Source organism: Homarus americanus, unplaced genomic scaffold (genome assembly GCF_018991925.1).
Source record: "Homarus americanus isolate GMGI-L3 unplaced genomic scaffold, GMGI_Hamer_2.0 scaffold74, whole genome shotgun sequence".
In the NCBI taxonomy this organism is placed as follows: domain Eukaryota; kingdom Metazoa; phylum Arthropoda; class Malacostraca; order Decapoda; family Nephropidae; genus Homarus; species Homarus americanus.
The window spans coordinates 880,780-900,892 of record NW_024716951.1 but is presented as its reverse complement, the minus strand read 5'-3'; the positions used below and the strand labels follow the sequence as shown (position 1 = coordinate 900,892).

Genomic DNA, 20,113 nt, shown 5'->3' with positions numbered 1-20,113 from the left:
GAGATTAGTAACAAATAATCTTAATATTACAGCCATACATCATTCTGAGTAAATTTTTTCCCTAATAAAAAATTATAATTAGTCCTAATCACTCGCAGTCTGAATAAAAACTTTCCATGTCTTTTCTATATACTTAACAACACTTTAGTTCCCCTTCATTTATATGTCAGCCACCTTTGTCTTACGCTCTATTCAGCCATAAATATCCAAAAAACATGTTGAAGGTGTTGCAAAAGATTATTTCACCAGTCAATTTGACCCCAACTTTAATCCCAATACGTACAGTACCATTGGATAACTTTCATATAAAGATGGGATAAGGGCAAGGAACCTATTACTAGTGGCCTATTCTCTAATCCACCCGCTGTCTCTTTATATATATATATATATATATATATATATATATATATATATATATATATATATATATATATATATATATATATATATATATATATATATATATATATATATATATATATATATATATAAAGAATACTGACCTTTAGGATGACAGCAGCATTAGTGCAGTATGAGGCACAGGAAAACTTGCGACTGTGAAGTGACAACCCTAATACAGTTTCTCGGGATAACGTGTCAGCTGCGAGTTCCTGTACTACCTCCTCATAAGGTATGAGGGAATTTCCCCGCACCACTGGAGATTCAAACAACAGGTCCAACAGAAGGGAGAGGTATGGACGAAGTGGTGCTGGAACAGCTGATGTGTCCAACACGGCTATTATCTGTGGGTTGATCGTACAGGTTCTGAGTATAAATTCATATAATGTATCACTAAACTTATACTTTAAGTCTATGGACATCTTCAGTTTGTATGCATAGCACTGTTACCAGCCAGTTTTGAAAAAAAAAAAATAACCAGAAATAAATTGGTGTACAAGCCTCACAAGTCACACATCTCATTTACAGTTAACTCAAATTACAGTCGTGTTGCATCTTCCGTGGAGGTTACGTTCAGAACGGGGAGCCTAAAGTTAAAAATGAGCAGTCAAAATTACCCGTGTAAATCCCTTAAATCACCCATAAAGTACATGATTATATATACAGTACCTGTAATATAATGTAGTTTAGAAATAAAGAAAATATAATATAAAACTATATAACAAGAAAAAATGAAGAGCATGGGTGTGTGTGTGGGAGTCAGCGGCAAGTTCACTCTACATACAGAATTTATTGCTAGGTCATTAAAAGTAGAATAATGTTTAAAACAGAAAATAGAACAAACATTAATGCTGCCAACAATAATTTTTATTTTCATTATGCTGTTGAAACATATGTACATGTCCAGCATATGAAGTACACAACTTAAAACATACATACAGTACATGCCAGTCAGCTGTGGCCTGCAAGATATGGTAATGCATGTTGCCATTGTTACATATCATAAAACTACAAAAATTTTGGAAAAAACACTTCAATACAGTACTCTAATGTGACTTAGAAATAAAGAAAATATAATATAAAACTAAAAACTAAGAAAGGGGAAGAGAATGGGTGTGGGAGGTGATCATAAAAATAGAAGCAGTGGGCAGTTTGTCAACATCTGGCGACACAGCTATTTTTTTTTTCAGGGAATAGTCCACCGGGCACAGGTCATCGACCCACAACAGGGCCTAGGGGGTGCAGCACACAACCACCTCTGCAGTTGTGGCGTGACCACCCAAGGGTACAGACGTGCCCATAGGTGCTCTTGACTTCCCGATCGTCCCACCAAGGTCCCCTCAGCCGGCAAGTTTTGCCAGCATCGGGGGGTCGACATAAATGTCCCAGAAGAGGCTCTCTCATAGACGCAGACATCTCTGATACTGATGCCATTACCAACTCGCCTGGTCGAACTGAATCCAACACCCTTCAAGAGTCAGACCCCAGTGATTATGACAGTGACGGTAATGTTTCTATGGGAAACGCTAACCACAGTGGAAACACCAATGCCATGGACCCTATCACCCTGCCCTCTGCCAAACAAACAAGTAAGCTGAATCTCCACTTCCCCAAGGACTCTCTGAAAACTGTAGAGGAACGCTTTAATTGGATGATGAAGTACTGCAGACAGCACGGTTCAGCATTGAATTCCGACAAGGTAAGAACCGGAATTTTATCAAGTGTCAGACTCCTGAGGCCTATGAAACACTTAGTACTGTTGGCTCTGACAGGGTCGTCCTGCTGCCCCCCCCTGTAGACGCAGATGAATGTTGCCACATCCTAGTGAAACGTTTCCCCTTATACGCTGACATCGAAGATGAGTGCGACTTTAACTCTAGTATACTGAGTATACGTCGCCATTACCGGGGGAGAGTTCCACAACCCGTTGTCATTGTCAAGTGGAAGGGAAGGGAGTGCCCAACCACTGTGAATGCCCACCCACTCTTACCCCCACTGTATGCAGAAGCCTATCATCCTGAGCCTGCATTTTGTGTTGTCTGTTCTCATTGGGGTCACAGCTTCACTGCCTGCTGCCGATGTGATCGGCCGAGATGTCGCTTCTGTTCACATAACCACAACTCCGCCGCCTGTGCCCAGAAAATCAAAGACCACCTTAATAGATGTTGTAACTGTGGCGGTTGAAACAATGCTGACTCACGGCAATGCCCCAATCACCCGTCTGTCCCAGGGGAAAAGCCTCCCCGAAGGCCAAGTCTACCACAACGCCCCCCACAGTCTTCCGGGCCACACCCCCCCGTGTACCCTGTGTCTCCAGCAACGCCTTCTTCAACAACACCTGCCTTGCCTGGCCTCATCTGGCTACAACACAGCAGTCCCGGCAGTCTCCTAACTCAACTACTACTGGGCCTCCTCCCCGTCTCTACTCTGAGGCTGTCAGGCCTTGTGCTCCCACCGGTGCCCCCCCACAACCCCCTGCCAGTGACATGACACAGATCATATCCCTCTTCCAAGAATTTACCAACCGTATTGAACAACTCTTTGCTACACTCTGTACCACCATCTCCCACCTACTCCTGCCCTCTGTTGCCACCCAGTCACTCCTCTCTTCTGGTTTGACACAAGCTGTTGGTCCCCCTGTGAGCCCCCCCTGCTCACGGCCTACTCCACCACCGGCGGCCTTCACTACTGGTGTAGAGCCTACCGGACCTGCCCTGGTGTGTCCTGCTGCCCCCGAGCGCAGTCCTGCCCCATCCTCACAACACTTGGTGCCTCAACCTGTCCACCACCCACCGCAAGCCGCGCCCGCTCCCGTGTCTGAGCTGCCTCCACCAGGGCTACCTGGACCTGAGGACACCACCCCCGGCTACCTGTACCCCACCGACATGTCGACGAACACACCATCACAATAACACTAAATGGTGTGTCCCTCAATGTTGTCAATGCCTATGTGCCTCCCTCCACCCCTACTGTACCTGCCCCACCACACCATATCACCTCCACCCCCACTGTACTTCGCCATGCCTAGTACATTGGCAACCCTGAGCCTGGCCGCACTGTTTGTAAACTTTGTGGTCAACAGACTCTCACACCCTCTTTCACCACATCCTCATCTGCCCTATGACCTCCCCCTACAGGGGTGGCACTTCTTCCCTCCCTGACCAGATATCCCTCCTCCTAGTCACAGGCCTGGCACTTGACATTATTAGGGACCTGCCACACTTTGCCATAAACAGATAAATTGTACCGGGAATTTTCCCCCCACACACTCATCATTGTCACTTTATGTAACTTGCTGACAAAACCCATGACCCTTCAGGCTTCCACGCCCTTAATGCATGAGTCATAAAGGCAAGCATGAACTCCGCATGCTTCCCTGTTGGGCACTGTAAACGCTTCTGCGCTTCACCTTGCACAGGATGTAAGGGGGTGCCCAATAATATAGCCCCCTCCGGGGCAATCTGTAATCTGTAAAAAACCACCTCTGCTGTAAGTTTACTTTATCCTCTTTGCCACAGATTGTCAAGTCGATTTCAGCAGAAAAAATTTAGGAAAACTAAAGAAAGCATAAAAAAGTAAAATTATGCAAGGTGTTGCACAAACTGCATTGCAGCTTAGCTGGGATGTGCTGCTTCTGCCAACCAACCCTTAGCAACTGTTGCTAAGGGTCAGCCAGCAGAGGGGCACAACCCAAACTCCCACACCTGTTCAGAGAGCTACTCTGACATCATTCTTTTTTTTTCCAAAGCCAAGCGCATAAAGTTGAATGCGAGTAAGATGGACCAAGGACTCTTCAATGTTGACTGTTTTATAACCAATCCCTTTGTCTACTACTGTATACTATACTTACTTATTAGAGATTCCATTTTCATTTTGTCTTCCTTAGTCATATATACAATCATCTATACTTAGTCTGTCATATTGACACATCATCCAATCCTACATATTGAGCCACAATTCAGCATCCATATTAATATACAATCCAGTCTTCCACAGTAACACATGATTCAGTCTTCAAAATTCACTCTTTCACACATAGACAGTATATAACCAATCCGGTGTTCCACACTCATACAAAATCCAATTATTCGCACTAATACAGTATTACCCGCTTTACATACACGGTTTCACTTTCCGCGATTTTCTGTACCTTGCCAGAACCGGACTTTCACTTTCTGCAGTGCTTCTCGGTGAAGTATAATTTATTTTTTTATTTTTTTTATTTAGCTCATAAAATTCATACAAATTACCCTGCCAGAATATAATTTACATTGCTGGAATTCTTACAATATGATGATCATTTTGAATATAAACATCAAATGATCATTTTGAATATAAACATCATGGAATTTGCATTCGACATACAAATTTTAGATCTAATGTAATAATTTGGTTTACACAAAGCAAATATTTTATCGTTTGTGCAAAATATATGAAGTTTACAATCAAAATATTCCCTGACCTGCAAGGAATCTAGAAATGTCAATTATATTATCCTAACTTTAGTCTGGGTTATTATTTATTACTAAACGTTAAAATCTAGTGTTTTCACCCAACCATTTCTCAGAGAGGTAGGAGCTAGTGAGCTGGGAAGAGGGGGGGTGGGATTTGAGTCCATTATTTGAATGGACATTAACCTGGCAACTGTATTTCTCTTAAATATTAATTGTGTTAGCATACCATCATAAAATTTAGATGTTATTTTTACTACAACATAGGTATTGTGTCGGAAAAAGTGGAGTTTGGGGGTCGGGCCAGTCTCTATTGGAATTAATCCCATATGTTCTGTTGTTCACTTTACGCGGTTTTCACTTTCCACGGTACCCTGTGAGTTCAATTGACCGCGTAAATGGTAAATCAGGGTACTACTGTACTTACTTCATTTTCCACTTTCACAAAAAATTCAGTCTTCCACATTCATACACAATTATTTAATGTGTATAGTCAAAGAAAAGTCCACTCTGTACATTTCTCCAAGTGTGCCCCCTCCCTAAACAAGTCTTCGCTATCCACTAAACAGAACTAGCAAAACATGTTAAATTTACTCCTACATAGAGTTGGAAAGTAAATCACCTTATTTCACTCCTACAAATTACAGTGCAGGTCAACTTGTTTTAACTTACTTCTACAAAGTTGGAGTGTAGATCATCTAGCTGGAACTTGACAGGGAGTTGACTAAGCAGGGTGGGTAGGTTGGGCTCTGGCTGTCCATGATTGGGCTGAGTCTCCAGGTGATTTGCATATGCCCTCAGTGGGTGGAAGTTGATGCTCTCTAACCCAGGCACTGGTACTGACTGCAGCATCTCCCCTGGTGGAGGAATCTACAAAAAACATGGCAATTCAAACAACAGGATAACAAAAAACAATGAAGTGTACTTCAACATAGTTAAATTTGTCACACAAAGAGTACATGCATGGCTATCTGTTTCTCATTAACTGTCTGTGTAAACAATATGCCAAAAAAATGTACATGCCTTCAATCTCTTATCTGGTAAACAAGTTTTCTGACATTTTAACCACAAGAATATTCTATGCAACTTTCATAAACTGTGAATACAAAAAACTTAGTTAATATAATTTGCCTATAAGCAGAAAGTCAGAGCCACACATATGTGAATGCATTCCCCTCACAGTCTAATTGCTTCACCTTCGAGGAAACAAAGTGGTTAAGAAAAAAATTCATCAACAAAAATCCATTTACCTCATTGGTTTCCTTGGCCTTTTCAACCCTTTCTTTCCACACTTTCAGACCCTCATCGCCTAGCTCCAACTTTCTGGTTTCCACCCTCCTCTTTTCCTCCTCTTCTAACCTGGTGGCTTCAGCTATAGATGGTACTCCACGAATGACAACCGAGGGGCCATCTATGAAATATTTGCGAATTAAGCCAACCCAGTACTTGCATGGTTCCTTCAAGAGGTGTTCATACCAGCTTTTTTTGTTAAGGCGAGTGTCCAACTGAAAATCAAAGGTGTTTTATATTACTCATTCAGCAAGTTGGTCAGATATGTGAACTTAAAACCTAAAAATTGTACCAGTATATAATGTATTTTACTAAAATTTACTACACGTCTCCAAATGGAATAATATTTTTAACAAGTTCTCTAAACTTCTGAACTGGAATAGCTTTATGCTATACCTTTTTTCTAACATAAAGAAACATGCATATAGTGAAATAAACTCTTCAAAGAGTAAATTAATTAACCCTTAGGCCCCGGGTGACTATTCCAGCCACTGTTTAAATGCCCAGCGTGGGTTATCAGGTTCCAGTGTGACTATTTGCCTGTTACGCCACACCTCGGCCACAGGGAAGCTTCCTGAATGTAATTACCTACTTTTGTTTGTTTAATTTTCATTGTTTGTCGATTTTATCATGTTGTATTAAAGTAATATTGATAAAGGTTGTATTGTAGGGTAGTATTACTGTATGATTATGTTATAAATGTATTTATTTGTGGAATTATTATTATTTTATGCATTACTTGCTCTACCTAACACAAAGCCAGACAGACTGGCGACACACTGGTGAGTGTTGCCAAGCACTTTTTTTATGAAAAAATATGCTAATAAAATATTATAAATGAATTATTTATAGTAAATAAGTATTAAAATCAGTAAATACATACATTATTGGCCACTTCGGACACAAAGGAGAGCTAAAAATAGCTGCTAAGTGCCAAGGGACCACGATCGTCAGCTGTCAAACCAACACTGTCTCCTTATCTCTCCCCCTCCTCCCTCCCTCTGCGCGGCCAGAGAAGTTCCTCCAGAGAAGTTCCTCGAGGGTCAATATATAGTTTTTCTTATTTATTTTTTGTTTTGTTTTATCATTTTAAAACGTTAAAAATTATTTTTGGAAAATTTGATTTTTCTCGATTTAACCCCGGGTGGGAGGTACTGCTATCAGCACCCTAACCCGGGGCTTAAGGGTTAATAACTACAGACCAATTGTTTCAGTATAAATTTCCCTGAATCCTGCCATGATAACTACACCAAAATAACCTGGACAAATTTTTAATAGCTTGTAGAAACAACAGTTTTCAGCTACAATATTTCCCTGATGCAACTTACATGTTCACAGGTATTTCCATAAAGCACGTCTCCGATTATGTGGTCAGCAATTGTGGCATGAGGTGAAGTTTCTAAACGACTATCTTGTCTCAACATCAAGTTAATAAGAATGTCTTTCATAATTCGCATATCTATGGTGGTTTGGCCAGTAGCCAATTGTGTCAGAGTAGCCATGAGCAGAGGATTCACATCGTCAATCTTCTGACGTGGTACCCCGCTGAACTCAAAGTAGCAGGCAGAAATGGAATTTTCGTAGCAACTATGATGGACCTGTTACAAACAAAAACATTAGAACACAAAAAAAATTTAATTATCAACTGGCACTGCCATAAAGTGGTGAGACAAGGTTAAATTTATTCTTTAATAGTTAATCCTTGAAAGAATGTCAAAATTTTTAAAATAAATATTCCAAATTTTTTCCAAATAAATCTTCACTGTGGGAGAACAAAGCTTTAAGTCCTTACACTACTGGAGAGAGGATCTTCAGTTTCAACAAAGACACTGGGCAGTGGAGACACAGAAGAATGTGTTAGGTACTCCATCAAGACTCCCATACTCAACAGTCTGTGGACATAATGTGCAACGTCTTATAAGTATTTCTTCATACACATATGCCTACTGATTAGAGATACAAGCAAGTCATAAAGCGAGGCATCTGCATACTATAGCTATATTGCAAAATGGGGACACCTGCCTACTACAGATATTATTGGACACCTGCTTACTACAGATATGATTGGGGACACCTGCTTACTACAGATATCAATGGGGACACCTGCTTACTACAGATATCAATGGGGACACCTGCTTACTACAGATATCAATGGGGACACCTGCTTACTACAGATATCAAAGGGGACACCTGCTTACTACAGATATCAATGGGGACACCTGCTTACTACAGATATCAATGGGGACACCTGCTTACTACAGATATCAATGGGGACACCTGCTTACGACAGATATCAATGGGGACACCTGCTTACTACAGATATCAAAGGGGACACCTGCTTACTACAGATATCAATGGGGACACCTGCTTACTACAGATATCAATGGGGACACCTGCTTACTACAGATATCAATGGGGACACCTGCTTACGACAGATATCAATGGGGACACCTGCTTACTACATTTTTTTTTATGGGGATTAGCCCACCTGGGCACAGGTCACTGACCCACAGTGAGTCTGCTCAACCTGAAAATGTAGTACTAATAAACGCTGCTCCATAAAGAAATACTAAAATGAAAAAAGATGAAGAGTGAGAAACAATATATGTATGTTGTGTTGTCAATAGCAAGAGAAACAATTGAGACCCTGCAACTGAGTGTAAATGAGGCAGAAAGTCAGATCAGCAACCTGGGACTTGGTCACAATTTTCGTGACGCCATATGGCAGCAGGGTCTACCATTAGACAACACATTATGCTTCCAATATCTTCCCAGGCAGTAGTACCTCCCTGTTTGGTAGCTGCCTACTACCTATGCTGTAAAGGATAAGAAGAGGCTTCTACATATTAAAAATATATTTCAAAGTACAGGTATAAGAGTAAAGAAGGTAAGAGACATAGGAAAGGTAATCTTGATATAGTGACATGTCATTTGTCTTATTTTATCCTGGTATATTTAATTGAATTTTTGTGAAAATTTTGAAAATTGTTGCTTTTGTTTATGTATACAGTGTACAGTTATGGAGCTGACACAGAACAAACAGTTTTTAATTGAGAAACTGATAATAGCTGTCGCGTGTTTTCACAGGAAGGTTGAAGCATAAGACTTTGTTAAGGATCTGTATTACTGCCAAGGCTGTTCAATATGCTTATGGGTGAGGCAGTGAGAAAAGTGTGAACAAAAGAATACTGGAAAGGGGAGCAAGGTTGGAGATAGATTACACCATATTAGAAAACATTTGTTACAACACTAAGTATATCAAAACACATTAGTCATGGCAGCAAGAATGACTGAATGGCAATGATTGAAGGAAGAGACAATGTTAACTTTTGATTCTGACTGCCTTGCAATTACAATATAACAAGCAACAGCAGCTGAAAAATGTAACAACACAAGTAAAACAAATAAATAATTTCCTACTATTTTTGAACACTAAGAATCAGCCTAAAAGACACATATACTTAAGGTAACCAGTATAAGGTTAAAAGCTTGAGCACACAAGATTCAAAATAGATTATTCCACTAAACAACGGGACATACTGTAAACCCAACATAAAACAGAAACTATGCATCATGAAAATAAACAAAATGACAGCTGGTGCACAAACCACCTCAATATTTTCCCCTCAATGTATCTTGGATAACAAATACAATATGTAAATTAATGTAAATACTCACTCATTGACCTGCTCAACAGCAGAGGGTCCTCGCCAGGAAACAATAACCATGCCAGTATCTTCAGTATCACTGGGGTACTGCACCAGCTCATCCACTGAGTTTAATAAGGGTGGCACAGGACTCTGCCAGGGTCTGGTGTAAGGCCCACGGTCTCCCTGTGATATAAATGAAGATTGATCCTTGATAAACCTAATCATTAAAAGAAAACTTTACCAATGACATTTATTATTCAAATAAGAGTATGATAATATGCAATGACATACACACATTAGCAATGAGGTCTCAGTTAACATAGGGATGGAATTCATTAGGACCAGAGATCAATAATAGAAACTTAACTTACAACACATGAAACAACTGAAAGGATATTTGAACCAACCTCTTCAACACCTTAGTTCCTTGAGTACAATGAAGTAACCCAGTAAGATATTATTAACTTCTTGAGTGTGATGATTTAACTCCTTGAGTATGATGACACTGTACTCAGGGAATTAAACTCAAGGGGTTATCTTAGGCTACTTCATTGTACTATAGAAACAAAGTCATCATGCTCAAGGAGTTAAGTACAAGACTCTGAGGCTACCATGTTAAACCCTGTCGACACATCATGTAAAATTAAGCTAAATAATGTTAAGTACTATAGTCAGACTTCTGGATTGTCTGCCAAGAGGTCAAACCATAGGAGAGGATGCACTAGGTTTGAGAAAGGCCTCCCAACACCCATACACTCTGAGGAAACAGTGATTTTCCTGATTTTTATGTTAACATCCGTATCAGAGTGTCTTTTAGGCGACAATGGATTCAGGGAGAGTTGAAAAAATAAAAGATAAAATAAAATAAATAAATAATAATAATAATAATAATAATAATAATAATAATAATAATAATAATAATAATAGTAAGTAGCACCCTCCTGCCATATCCAAAGCATTATACAGTGGTCCCTCGATTAATGAACGGTCCAATTAACGAAATTTCGGTCGACGAATTAGCTCCCATAAGGATTTTCAATTCCATTAACGAAAACCTTATGAGAAATACGCTTTGTTGTGCGCATCAGCTGATCGGCTAGTCTGCCAATACAGTACTGTAATTGGCTTTATGCTTTCATTCGTTTGTAGTGGCATATAAATCAAGAAAGTTGTGCTCTTGAATATTTTTGCATTTTTTACATTAAAATTATTGGTCATTCTGAATTTTAGTTAACATATTGATAATATACAGTGCAGAAATTATGATGAAACATAAAGAAGGCATTAAAACCAATGCACTCTGTAAAGAATCTGGCATGTCATCATCGACTGCCTCTACAATCACCTGTTTGATATGTAAACAAAGCTGCCGGTATACGACATACACACCTCAAGTACGTTAAAATATAGTATTCTATTTTTTTTATTATTTTACAGTATACTGTACAGTGCAGTACTGTACTGTATTTAGTTTTTATTTAATGTTTTGTTAATTCTGTTACCAAATACAGTACTTTGTATGCATACTTTTTCAGTGAGTTGGAACCAATTACCCAATATCCCAGTGAAATAACAGATTGTTAAAATTTTTTGGGGTTAACAACCGACTCTGTGGAACCAATTGTGTTGGTTAATTGAAGGACCACTGTACTGTAATTGGTGGTCCTGTCAAAGGCTTTAACAAGATCATATGCCTTCTGTGAAGCATCATGACTATAAAACCTTGTTACAAAGTAATCACAGGTAACAAACTCCTTCTACTTAAACTTACCTTTGAAAGAATGTTTTGTTCCACAGGTTCTAAGGCAGCAAATACTTCTTCCAGCTCAACTTGACCTGTGATGATGACGTTAAGATTCTCAGGACGGTAGAAGGTATGATGATAATTCTGAATCTGCAAAACATCAATAAATGTATGAAATTAAAATTGTGGACAACATAAGTACTGTATGTATACAGGAGTTCACTTTTTAATAAACTTCCATACATAGGTCAAGACCTAAAAAGTTTTGTGATGAATATATTACATGACTTGTGACAAATTTTCACACACAAAAATGCTGCTGCTAACAAAATATGTTAAATCATAAGTCTAGTAAATCCCTGTTAAAATAAATTATTAGTGTATTGACAGTCCACAAGGTTTACTGTACAGTATATGGAATAAAAAGTTTTAAGGTGTTAACCCAAGATTACCAACAGTCATATAATTTCTTGCCTTTTCATTTGAGGTACTCTCTCGAAGGTTCTTCATGATGCCACCAGTCTCTGAGCGATAACCACTAGGCTCTGGATACATGGCTTGCAGCAAGGCTCGGTAAGTACGGTCATTGTCAGAATTCTCACGGGCCTGCATCTCCGAATAAACGACTCCAGCATCTTCCCCTTCTCCAGTAATATGATACACTTCTGTGGTAAAGCCTGATTCCTGTTTAAAAAAAAAAAATTAATAAAATAAAATAAAAATGTATTATGAGAAACATAAATGTTAATAAACAGATGATTAATTTAATGTAGTTTTGACTCTAAAGACAAATCATAAATTATATTATAAATCCCTAATAGTGTTGTAGTGACAAGGTTGTTGAGGTATACAATATGCTGTGCTGAATAAGTTTTGCACATTTGTACAACTTATTTGTACCTCAATCACTTGAAACTCAAAATGAAAACAAGAATTTACTGACACTTGATGCATCTTTAATTTTAAACATAAATTTCACCAATCACTTCATAATGAATATGTCTTTCTTTTCAGCTGACTACTTTGCTTGAGTAAACAACAAAACTTAAATCATTAAAGTTGAAGAATTTTTGGGCGGTATATTAGAGAGGACCGACCGAGTCATTTAAAATTTTTGTTTATTTTAGAATGACATAACAGTTAGTTTGACTTACAGTAAGAGTAGGGTACAGCAGGTGATCCAGGTAAATTGGTAACAAATTAAGGAAGCCTTCACTGCCGGCCGTCTGGACGGTGTATGCCGTGTGGTCTGTGTCTGTTGGGGAAATATACCAGCGTAAATGTTAAATCAGTACAATTCTGACAGCCTAATATGATTATTAAGAGAACACAATGACTGCATTTTTAGGTCACAGTCTTTGTTTAAATAAAGGCTGCACCAGAACACTGAAGTACTGGTATACTGTACCTTTGCAACAAATCAATACTGTATTGTACTCAAGAGGTATACAGTATACAGTCAACCTTCGCTTTACGCTGTCCCACATTCCACGTTTCCACATTTACGCGGTACCCTGCCGAAACCGGAATGCTCACATTCCATGGTGCGTGTACCCCTTTACGCGGAGAGCGGAGCGAGCAGGGTGCGCACAAGGTCGCCCAGTCATCAAAACATTACCGAGTTCTTCACCCACCACAGCCGGCCCAAGTCAGTGATAGTGATAATTATAGTGAGGATATGGACTTATATGGACTTTGAGGGGTTTGACAAAGAGGCCCTGCAAGCCTCTGTGGTGGATAGTGATACAATTGATACAAGTGATACAGGTGAGGGCCACTAATCTGCCCTCTGCCTTGGAACCAACCACCCATCCCCGTGTGCCCAGCCATCTTTTCTACTAATGTCAGTGTTAAAAAACCTAATATTATTGATATTTCTCTTAATTATTAATTGTGTGTGCATACCACCATAAAATTTAGAAGTTATTTTTACTACAACGTAGGTATTGTGTCTGAAAAAGTGGAGTTTGGGGGTCGGCCCGGTCTCTATTTCAATTAATCCCATATGTTATGTTGTTCACTTTACGCGTTTCTCACTTTACGCGGACCGCCGTGGGTTGAATTAACTGCGTAAAGTGAGGGTTCACTGTATAATAATTCTAATAAGAAATGAATCTCAAGATGATTGAGTGAAGGAAGTGGAGGGAATTTGGTACAGTTCAACAGTGATATTTCATTATAAACAATTACAGTACCGTTACCTTAAAATTACAGTATAAGATTATAATTTAAATGTAGTCAGCCAATTCTGTCCAATAATTTAAAAATTAACTTTTAAGAGAAACAAAATTTATTGAATTGATATTGGAACAGTTTATTTAGCCAAAAAACAGATACAATAGATAATAATAACAATATTAACATGACTGAGCTCTGTTGAAGGCACCTGACATATACTGTACATTTATCTCAAGGACGTTTGGTAATGATGATCCCATAAGCAACTTTGTCTATGTTCTGTGCTATATTGACTGTGCACCACACTTACAGTACTGTACAGGCAAATTAAATGCCACAATCACAAACGACAGAATAAAACCGCATATTGATCCACAGGCAATAAGTTAACGGTACGATCCACACACTGGTCACACTGGCGAAAGGAACCACGGCCAGGCGCCCAGTTCATGTGGCTAGTTTGATTGAGCTCAGTTGCAGAGCAGGATGGCTTCATTGTATGTTTCTATCATAGCATTAACCACTTTAGTGAGATGCGTGGTCCTGTTGAAGAAGACCAAGAAGAAAAAGAAACGATTGTAGCGTTCAAGCGAAGTTTGTTTACAAAAGTGACGCGAGTACTCTTAGAGTCAAATGAAAAGCGTCGTAATGTATTCTTATTACTATTATTTCTTATTTACTCTGACAAATTTGCTTGTGCTTTGTAACTGAAATATACTTTTTATATTTTATTTTACATTTTAACATTAATAATAAAATAAGAACTGTAAATTTTAATAATACAATAGATTCTCTACAGCAAATTTCAACCCACCGTTCCGTGGATTTTCAGATGCTCCGTATCGTCCCACTTTCGACAACAAATAAGTTGTCGCTGTAGAGACAACTTGAGGAGTTCGTTGAAAAATCAACGCTACGGTGGATTTATTCTGGGTAGACACTCGCGTGTGACTGCAGCTTATGCTAAACCACAAAATATCTGTGAAGTGTACTGTGTAAATATTGTATGATGTTTAATTTCGTACTTCTTTGTTATGTACTGTATTACGGTTTTTTTGTGCATCAGACATGCATTTCTGTTGTTTGTGAAGGGCAGACTGCTTGTTTACTTGTAAGAATGTTGGATAATCATATCTAAGCACAGGGGAGTAGAAACTGCTGCCACTCTTGCACTGTTATAAATCATCATCATAATCTTCTAAAATCCATTAATATGATTATAAAGAGCTAAAAGATAAATTGCAGAAGGGAAAAATAAGCTGTGATATTGGTAACTAGAATACAGTATCACAATCTGTGTTGCACAGTACAGTACCTGTGAATAAAGTGTGCTGTATTAAATTATAGGCGAATCAACCTAATGTCATATACTGTACGTATGTAAATAATTTTGAGGGATACTTTCATCCAACATCTGGTGATTCCAATGGGGATTTAATTATTAGGAGTGGAAACTTGCTTTCTTTTACTGGTAGATACCTGCTAATTCTAGCCATTCTGATTCTGTTGACTCCCTTCTCCTTTGAGGGAGAAGTACAGTCACAATCCAAAGTTTCGACACCCCCCCTGGCTGGGTGTTTGCCGAGACCAGGTAAGGCCGTATCGATAAACATCATGTGTTGATAGACTAAAAGTATCATGTTGGAAATTAGCTCCATGTTACCAAAAACCATAATTAGGACGTCATAGATATTCATCATTCAGGTGAAAAATAAAAAATAATCATATGCGTAACTAGTTGTAATATTGGTGACCTCTGTGCCATAACTCGCATAATCCGAGACATTATGAAGTGAAATTTAAAAACTAAAAGCAGCAGTAGACAGGAAACAAGGCAAGTGACCAAGAAGTAGTCACTAATGATGATACACAGCCAGGCATCTACGCTGAGGGTCGAGGTCTTCGGCAAAGTCGCTGCTCCGGACCAGACAAAAATTGTTTGGGTGATACCATGATTTATGTGAATTGCAACATTCCAAGCCCAAATACTCCAGTGTAGTTACTGATACACCATTAAATATTGTAAACATGACTATATGAATTCCTAGTATGTGTTAAACCATAATATTCCCAGGGTTATGGTAATATCCATACATGTATAGGCCTCACCTTGTCGACTGACCGCTCACTCCCTCTTGGCGAAATTCGGCCGCCGGCCACCCTTTATATATGCTGCTCTGATGATTCAGTGTAATACGAGGACTCACATCTAGTGGTTCCAAGCCAGTGTTTTGGGACCGGGCAAAGTTTTTCATGCTCCAATCTTAACATGTTATTGCTATGTGTGGCAACAATGTTATGAATACATTTGTTATGCAAGTTCATGCCATGTCAAAGTTCGTAATACGTTCCTTCCTGAGCTCGTGTGCTATGAGTCTCGGAGTGTTGTGGTGGTGGAATGTGAATCTCACCATTGTAGTGCCTCGTTACCACATTGCTGAACTAGTCTGAGTCCGATCACCCAGCCTTACCTCTACCCTGGCCTCGGTGAACACCCAGCCAGGGAATTGTCGAAACTTTGGATTGTGACTGTACATTGGTCACCTTTTAGATGATGGCATTGGTGATTACAGCATGCTCTTCTCAACAATGTTTCTCTTTGCTCTTAAATCTCAGAGTGTCAGAGCCTCACTGTTGTGGGTTAATCTCCTCTGAAGTATTAAAGGTGTCAACAAACCAAACTTCAAGTGTTAGCATGAGAGATGATTTCTCAGGCTTGATAATGAATAAAGATCATCTCATTCCATTGGTCTGGGAAAGACAAATCACAGGTACAGTTGGTAGTAAACTGGTCTAATCAACTTCTGGATGTTAACCATGGGTATTGTGTATTCCTTTGCCCTCCTAAGAGGTCTGTCTCTGGAGACAGTGATACTATAGCCTGGAGTTAATGCCTCCAATTTCATACCATTATTTGCTGGCTAAGTGTGTGTGAGTTGTCCAATCCACAGACTAAGTTATAAATGATGGACTGGTCCAGAAATCTCACTTTATAACAAGCATGGATCAGGTGATTGATATCCCTTTTCCCCCCCCTTAAGATGTTGAAAGAGCTGGGAACTGAAAACTTATTGAGCCTGAGGCCTATCTTATACCCTGCCTGGGTTGTGGGACACATGTGAAATGCCACAGCAGAATAGACTGACAGTTCTCAGCCTTTGGCAATTTGCCTTTTCACAGGTCCCAATATTTACAGGGGCTGCAGATAAACTAGGAGACATCTTATCTTAAGTTCTCTAGTTTTACTTGTACCTTTATCCTCTTCACCACTGATCGGCTCATTAGCCGCTTGGGTGATGTAGCTACTGTATAGCCCAGTTGTACAAGGGGATGGTTGTTGGAATCAATTGTGTTAAATCTGAAAGCCAATTAATACATGCACATGTGTCCCCTTATCCAATGTGTTCGCTATAAAAAGTCCCAAATTTCTGTCCTGTTAATGCATATAACAGCTACAGAGGTCACTATTTACCAAGGGTTTACTGTACCTTTGGGAAACAAATACAGTACAGTAGTTACTAGGAATAACAGCAATAGATCTTAGAAAAGGTAACAATAATACAGTACTGTACAAAGCCTGTAATAGACCCCTATGTCAGGGTCTAAAAAGAGCATTACCTGTCCAAGCATTGGTTCCTGATGCAAGGCAGCGGTTGGCTAGCAGGTCAAGCACACCCTTAAATGGATACTTTTCGCTCCCTAGAAACACCAAGTGTTCCAGTGTGTGTGGCAATCCATCATCATCGTGCGCCTCAGTTGCTGAAATACACATAATACAGTATTGTATACAGTACAGTATCATATTCCAAAGATAAATCATTATTGTAAGGAGTAAAATTTGTAAATGTGAGATGTTATAAGCCGAGATAATCCTAAAATTATTGTAACGATAAAATACCATATATAAAGTACAGTACAGGGGGTCCCCGGGTTACAAACGGGTTCCATTCCTGAGGATGTTCTCGAGTCGAATTTGTACGCAAGTCGGAACACATGCTGTGTGCATACCATACTTACAGAACAATGTTTAAAATCACACTATATCATAACCTAAGGCCTTATATAGTACATCTAAATCATTTAAGACAAAAGAAGAAATAGAATGACAAAATACAGTAAATGAAAGTAAAAAATAAGTCGTCGGGTAAATAAAATACTGTAAATTTCAAGTTTAACCCGTTCGTACTGGCGGTGTTCATAAGTCAGACATTTGTAAGTCGGGGACCTCCTGTATATTATAAAAAAAAAGTGAATCCTGAAATCCTACTCTGTGACTGAGGATGAAGTGGATGACTTATCGCAACTGGCAACTACATTTCAGTACTGTTCTGTAATTTTCCTAGTATAGGTAAGGACCAAAGCATGAGTGATTTTCAACTACAGTTCTCTGACCATTTGAAAATTGACACACAAGTGTTGTAATATGAGATACAGTATACATTTCTTCATTTTTTGTACCTAATTTGTAATATTGAGAGGCTACCATATGGTACAACTTTAAATCCATTATTGTATGAAAAGAAAGGAAACTAATAATACCAAAGTGACTTTTAACTGAAGGTAGAGGTACTTGAGTGGTCATCAGCTGGGACCCACATACTGTACTGCACTACCAAGCCCTAACAAGGGACTATACAGTACTGAGACACTTAACCTACCAACTTGAGGAAATTTCACTATAGAAGATATGGGCTTTCTTACCTCATGATGTCATAATGTTTATGAGGAGCTCATTTTCATATTATTTTTAAGATTTATTTCTGTCCTAAATATATTGCACAGCCATGAGCTACAATGCCATTGTCACTGTTCACATGCAGGACGTTTTGTTCTAGCCACAGTAACACTTCATTAGTTTTTTATTCACAAGATATTTTTTATATACAATTTTTAAAAAATAATACCATTTAATAAAAACGTGTTCCTCATAACTGTTGCCCTTCTCATGAGGTAAGAAGCATTATCTTTACAAACATCCTCAGTTTGGTGGTCTGGATGCAGTACAGTATTACCCTAACTTGTTCTGGTTAACCCCATACAACATTGTGGTAATACTTAACAATGGTTGTGCCCCTTAACCCTAAAATTGAGGTAATTATTCTATAAAGGACAAATGCTTCCATACATCATTAAAAGTCCCCAAAATAGGATTTAGTTTTTCATTCTAATTACATTTATTGTACTACTTTCTCTGTCCTGAACACTAATCTATGACCATTGTTCACATCCAAGACATTTCCAACAATTGACCAGCTACAGCTACATTATAAGAGTTATGGGTAATTATATAAGCCAACCTAACTTTTAATGGTTAAATTTGGGTAAAAATGTTTTCAAGGGGCAAGAAGACATCGACCTCCTATTTTTTTCCCCTACAACTGCTGGTTATGGGACACAACCATAGTAAAGTATTTCCTTCCACACAATTTCAATAAATGTTACTTTTTATGGTCAACAAAGGCATAGAAGGCATTAAAAATAAACTCCCATATATAACCCGATCATACACCTGGATGGAAGGATTAAAAGGTACCATAAGCATTTCTTAACAGGTTCACTCTCCTGAATCTCACTCACCTACAGTAAAATACCCGTTGACAAGAGGTCCCTCCACCTTCGCCAACAATATGTGCATCCCTGTACGTTTACTTCTGTACTTGACCACAGGAACGACCCCGCTGGCACGGAATTCACAGATAAATTCATAGTTGTTAGAGAGTGAGGTGGTATTGACAGCCTGGTGTTGGTTGGGGGCCGCCATCACTACTGTTGATGAGACACAGAAAACGGGGTGGTCAGGGAGGACCCCTCAAGTGTTTTGGGGCCGTGAGGGAAACATGGGGTGATTATTATAAAAATGGTTAATGCTAAGGAACTAACACGAAAAAATAAATTACAGTACACCAAGCGAGGCAACAGTACTTACCAGTGACCGACCATCTGCATATTAATCCAACTATCTTATTAGCAAAGTCATGATGAACTAAGAACTTCAATTTGTTATCAAAACACAAACACCTAGATCTCTCTCAAATCTAGTTTCAATTTGGATAATGTCTTCGTTATGTTGAGGCTTGTGGTAATACTGTAGTCCGTACTATTACTAAGTTCAAGGTGAGTTCTCCTGTACTTTACAAGGTCAAGTCTCAGCACCCGCTCCTGTGACCAGAGATCGTCCTTTAAAAGTCTTCATAATTTGCTCACGTTTAAATTTCCTGGAATAACTTAACGTTCAATTTATTTTTCAGCTTTGCATGGGTAAAATCAAGATATATACTATTAACATTACCACCACGTTCTAAAATCTGTAACCACACATCCAATAACTCCACCAGCTGTGTCCAGCAGGAGAGTCCAAGCAAGAATCTAGGCTGGCAAACTTTCACAGGGTTGTTTCGTAA

General features: G+C 38.9%; 1 protein-coding gene across 1 annotated transcript in view; it reads right to left on the bottom strand.

Annotated features, from left to right (window-relative positions):
• The window catches only part of LOC121858584 (uncharacterized protein C05D11.1-like), a 37,524-nt gene extending 18,040 nt beyond the window's left edge, over positions 1-19,484 (bottom strand). Inside the window, exons 1-11 of the mRNA XM_042355075.1 lie at positions 19,290-19,484; positions 17,331-17,471; positions 12,689-12,789; positions 12,009-12,218; positions 11,562-11,684; positions 9,819-9,973; positions 7,933-8,032; positions 7,469-7,738; positions 6,101-6,355; positions 5,523-5,720; positions 504-743 (exon numbers count right to left, since the gene is read on the bottom strand). Coding sequence (XP_042211009.1) covers positions 504-743; positions 5,523-5,720; positions 6,101-6,355; positions 7,469-7,738; positions 7,933-8,032; positions 9,819-9,973; positions 11,562-11,684; positions 12,009-12,218; positions 12,689-12,789; positions 17,331-17,471; positions 19,290-19,473 — 1,977 coding nt within the window. The 5' untranslated portion in view covers positions 19,474-19,484. The remainder of the gene's footprint in view (positions 1-503; positions 744-5,522; positions 5,721-6,100; positions 6,356-7,468; positions 7,739-7,932; positions 8,033-9,818; positions 9,974-11,561; positions 11,685-12,008; positions 12,219-12,688; positions 12,790-17,330; positions 17,472-19,289) is intronic.
• Positions 19,485-20,113: the final 629 nt, after the last annotated feature.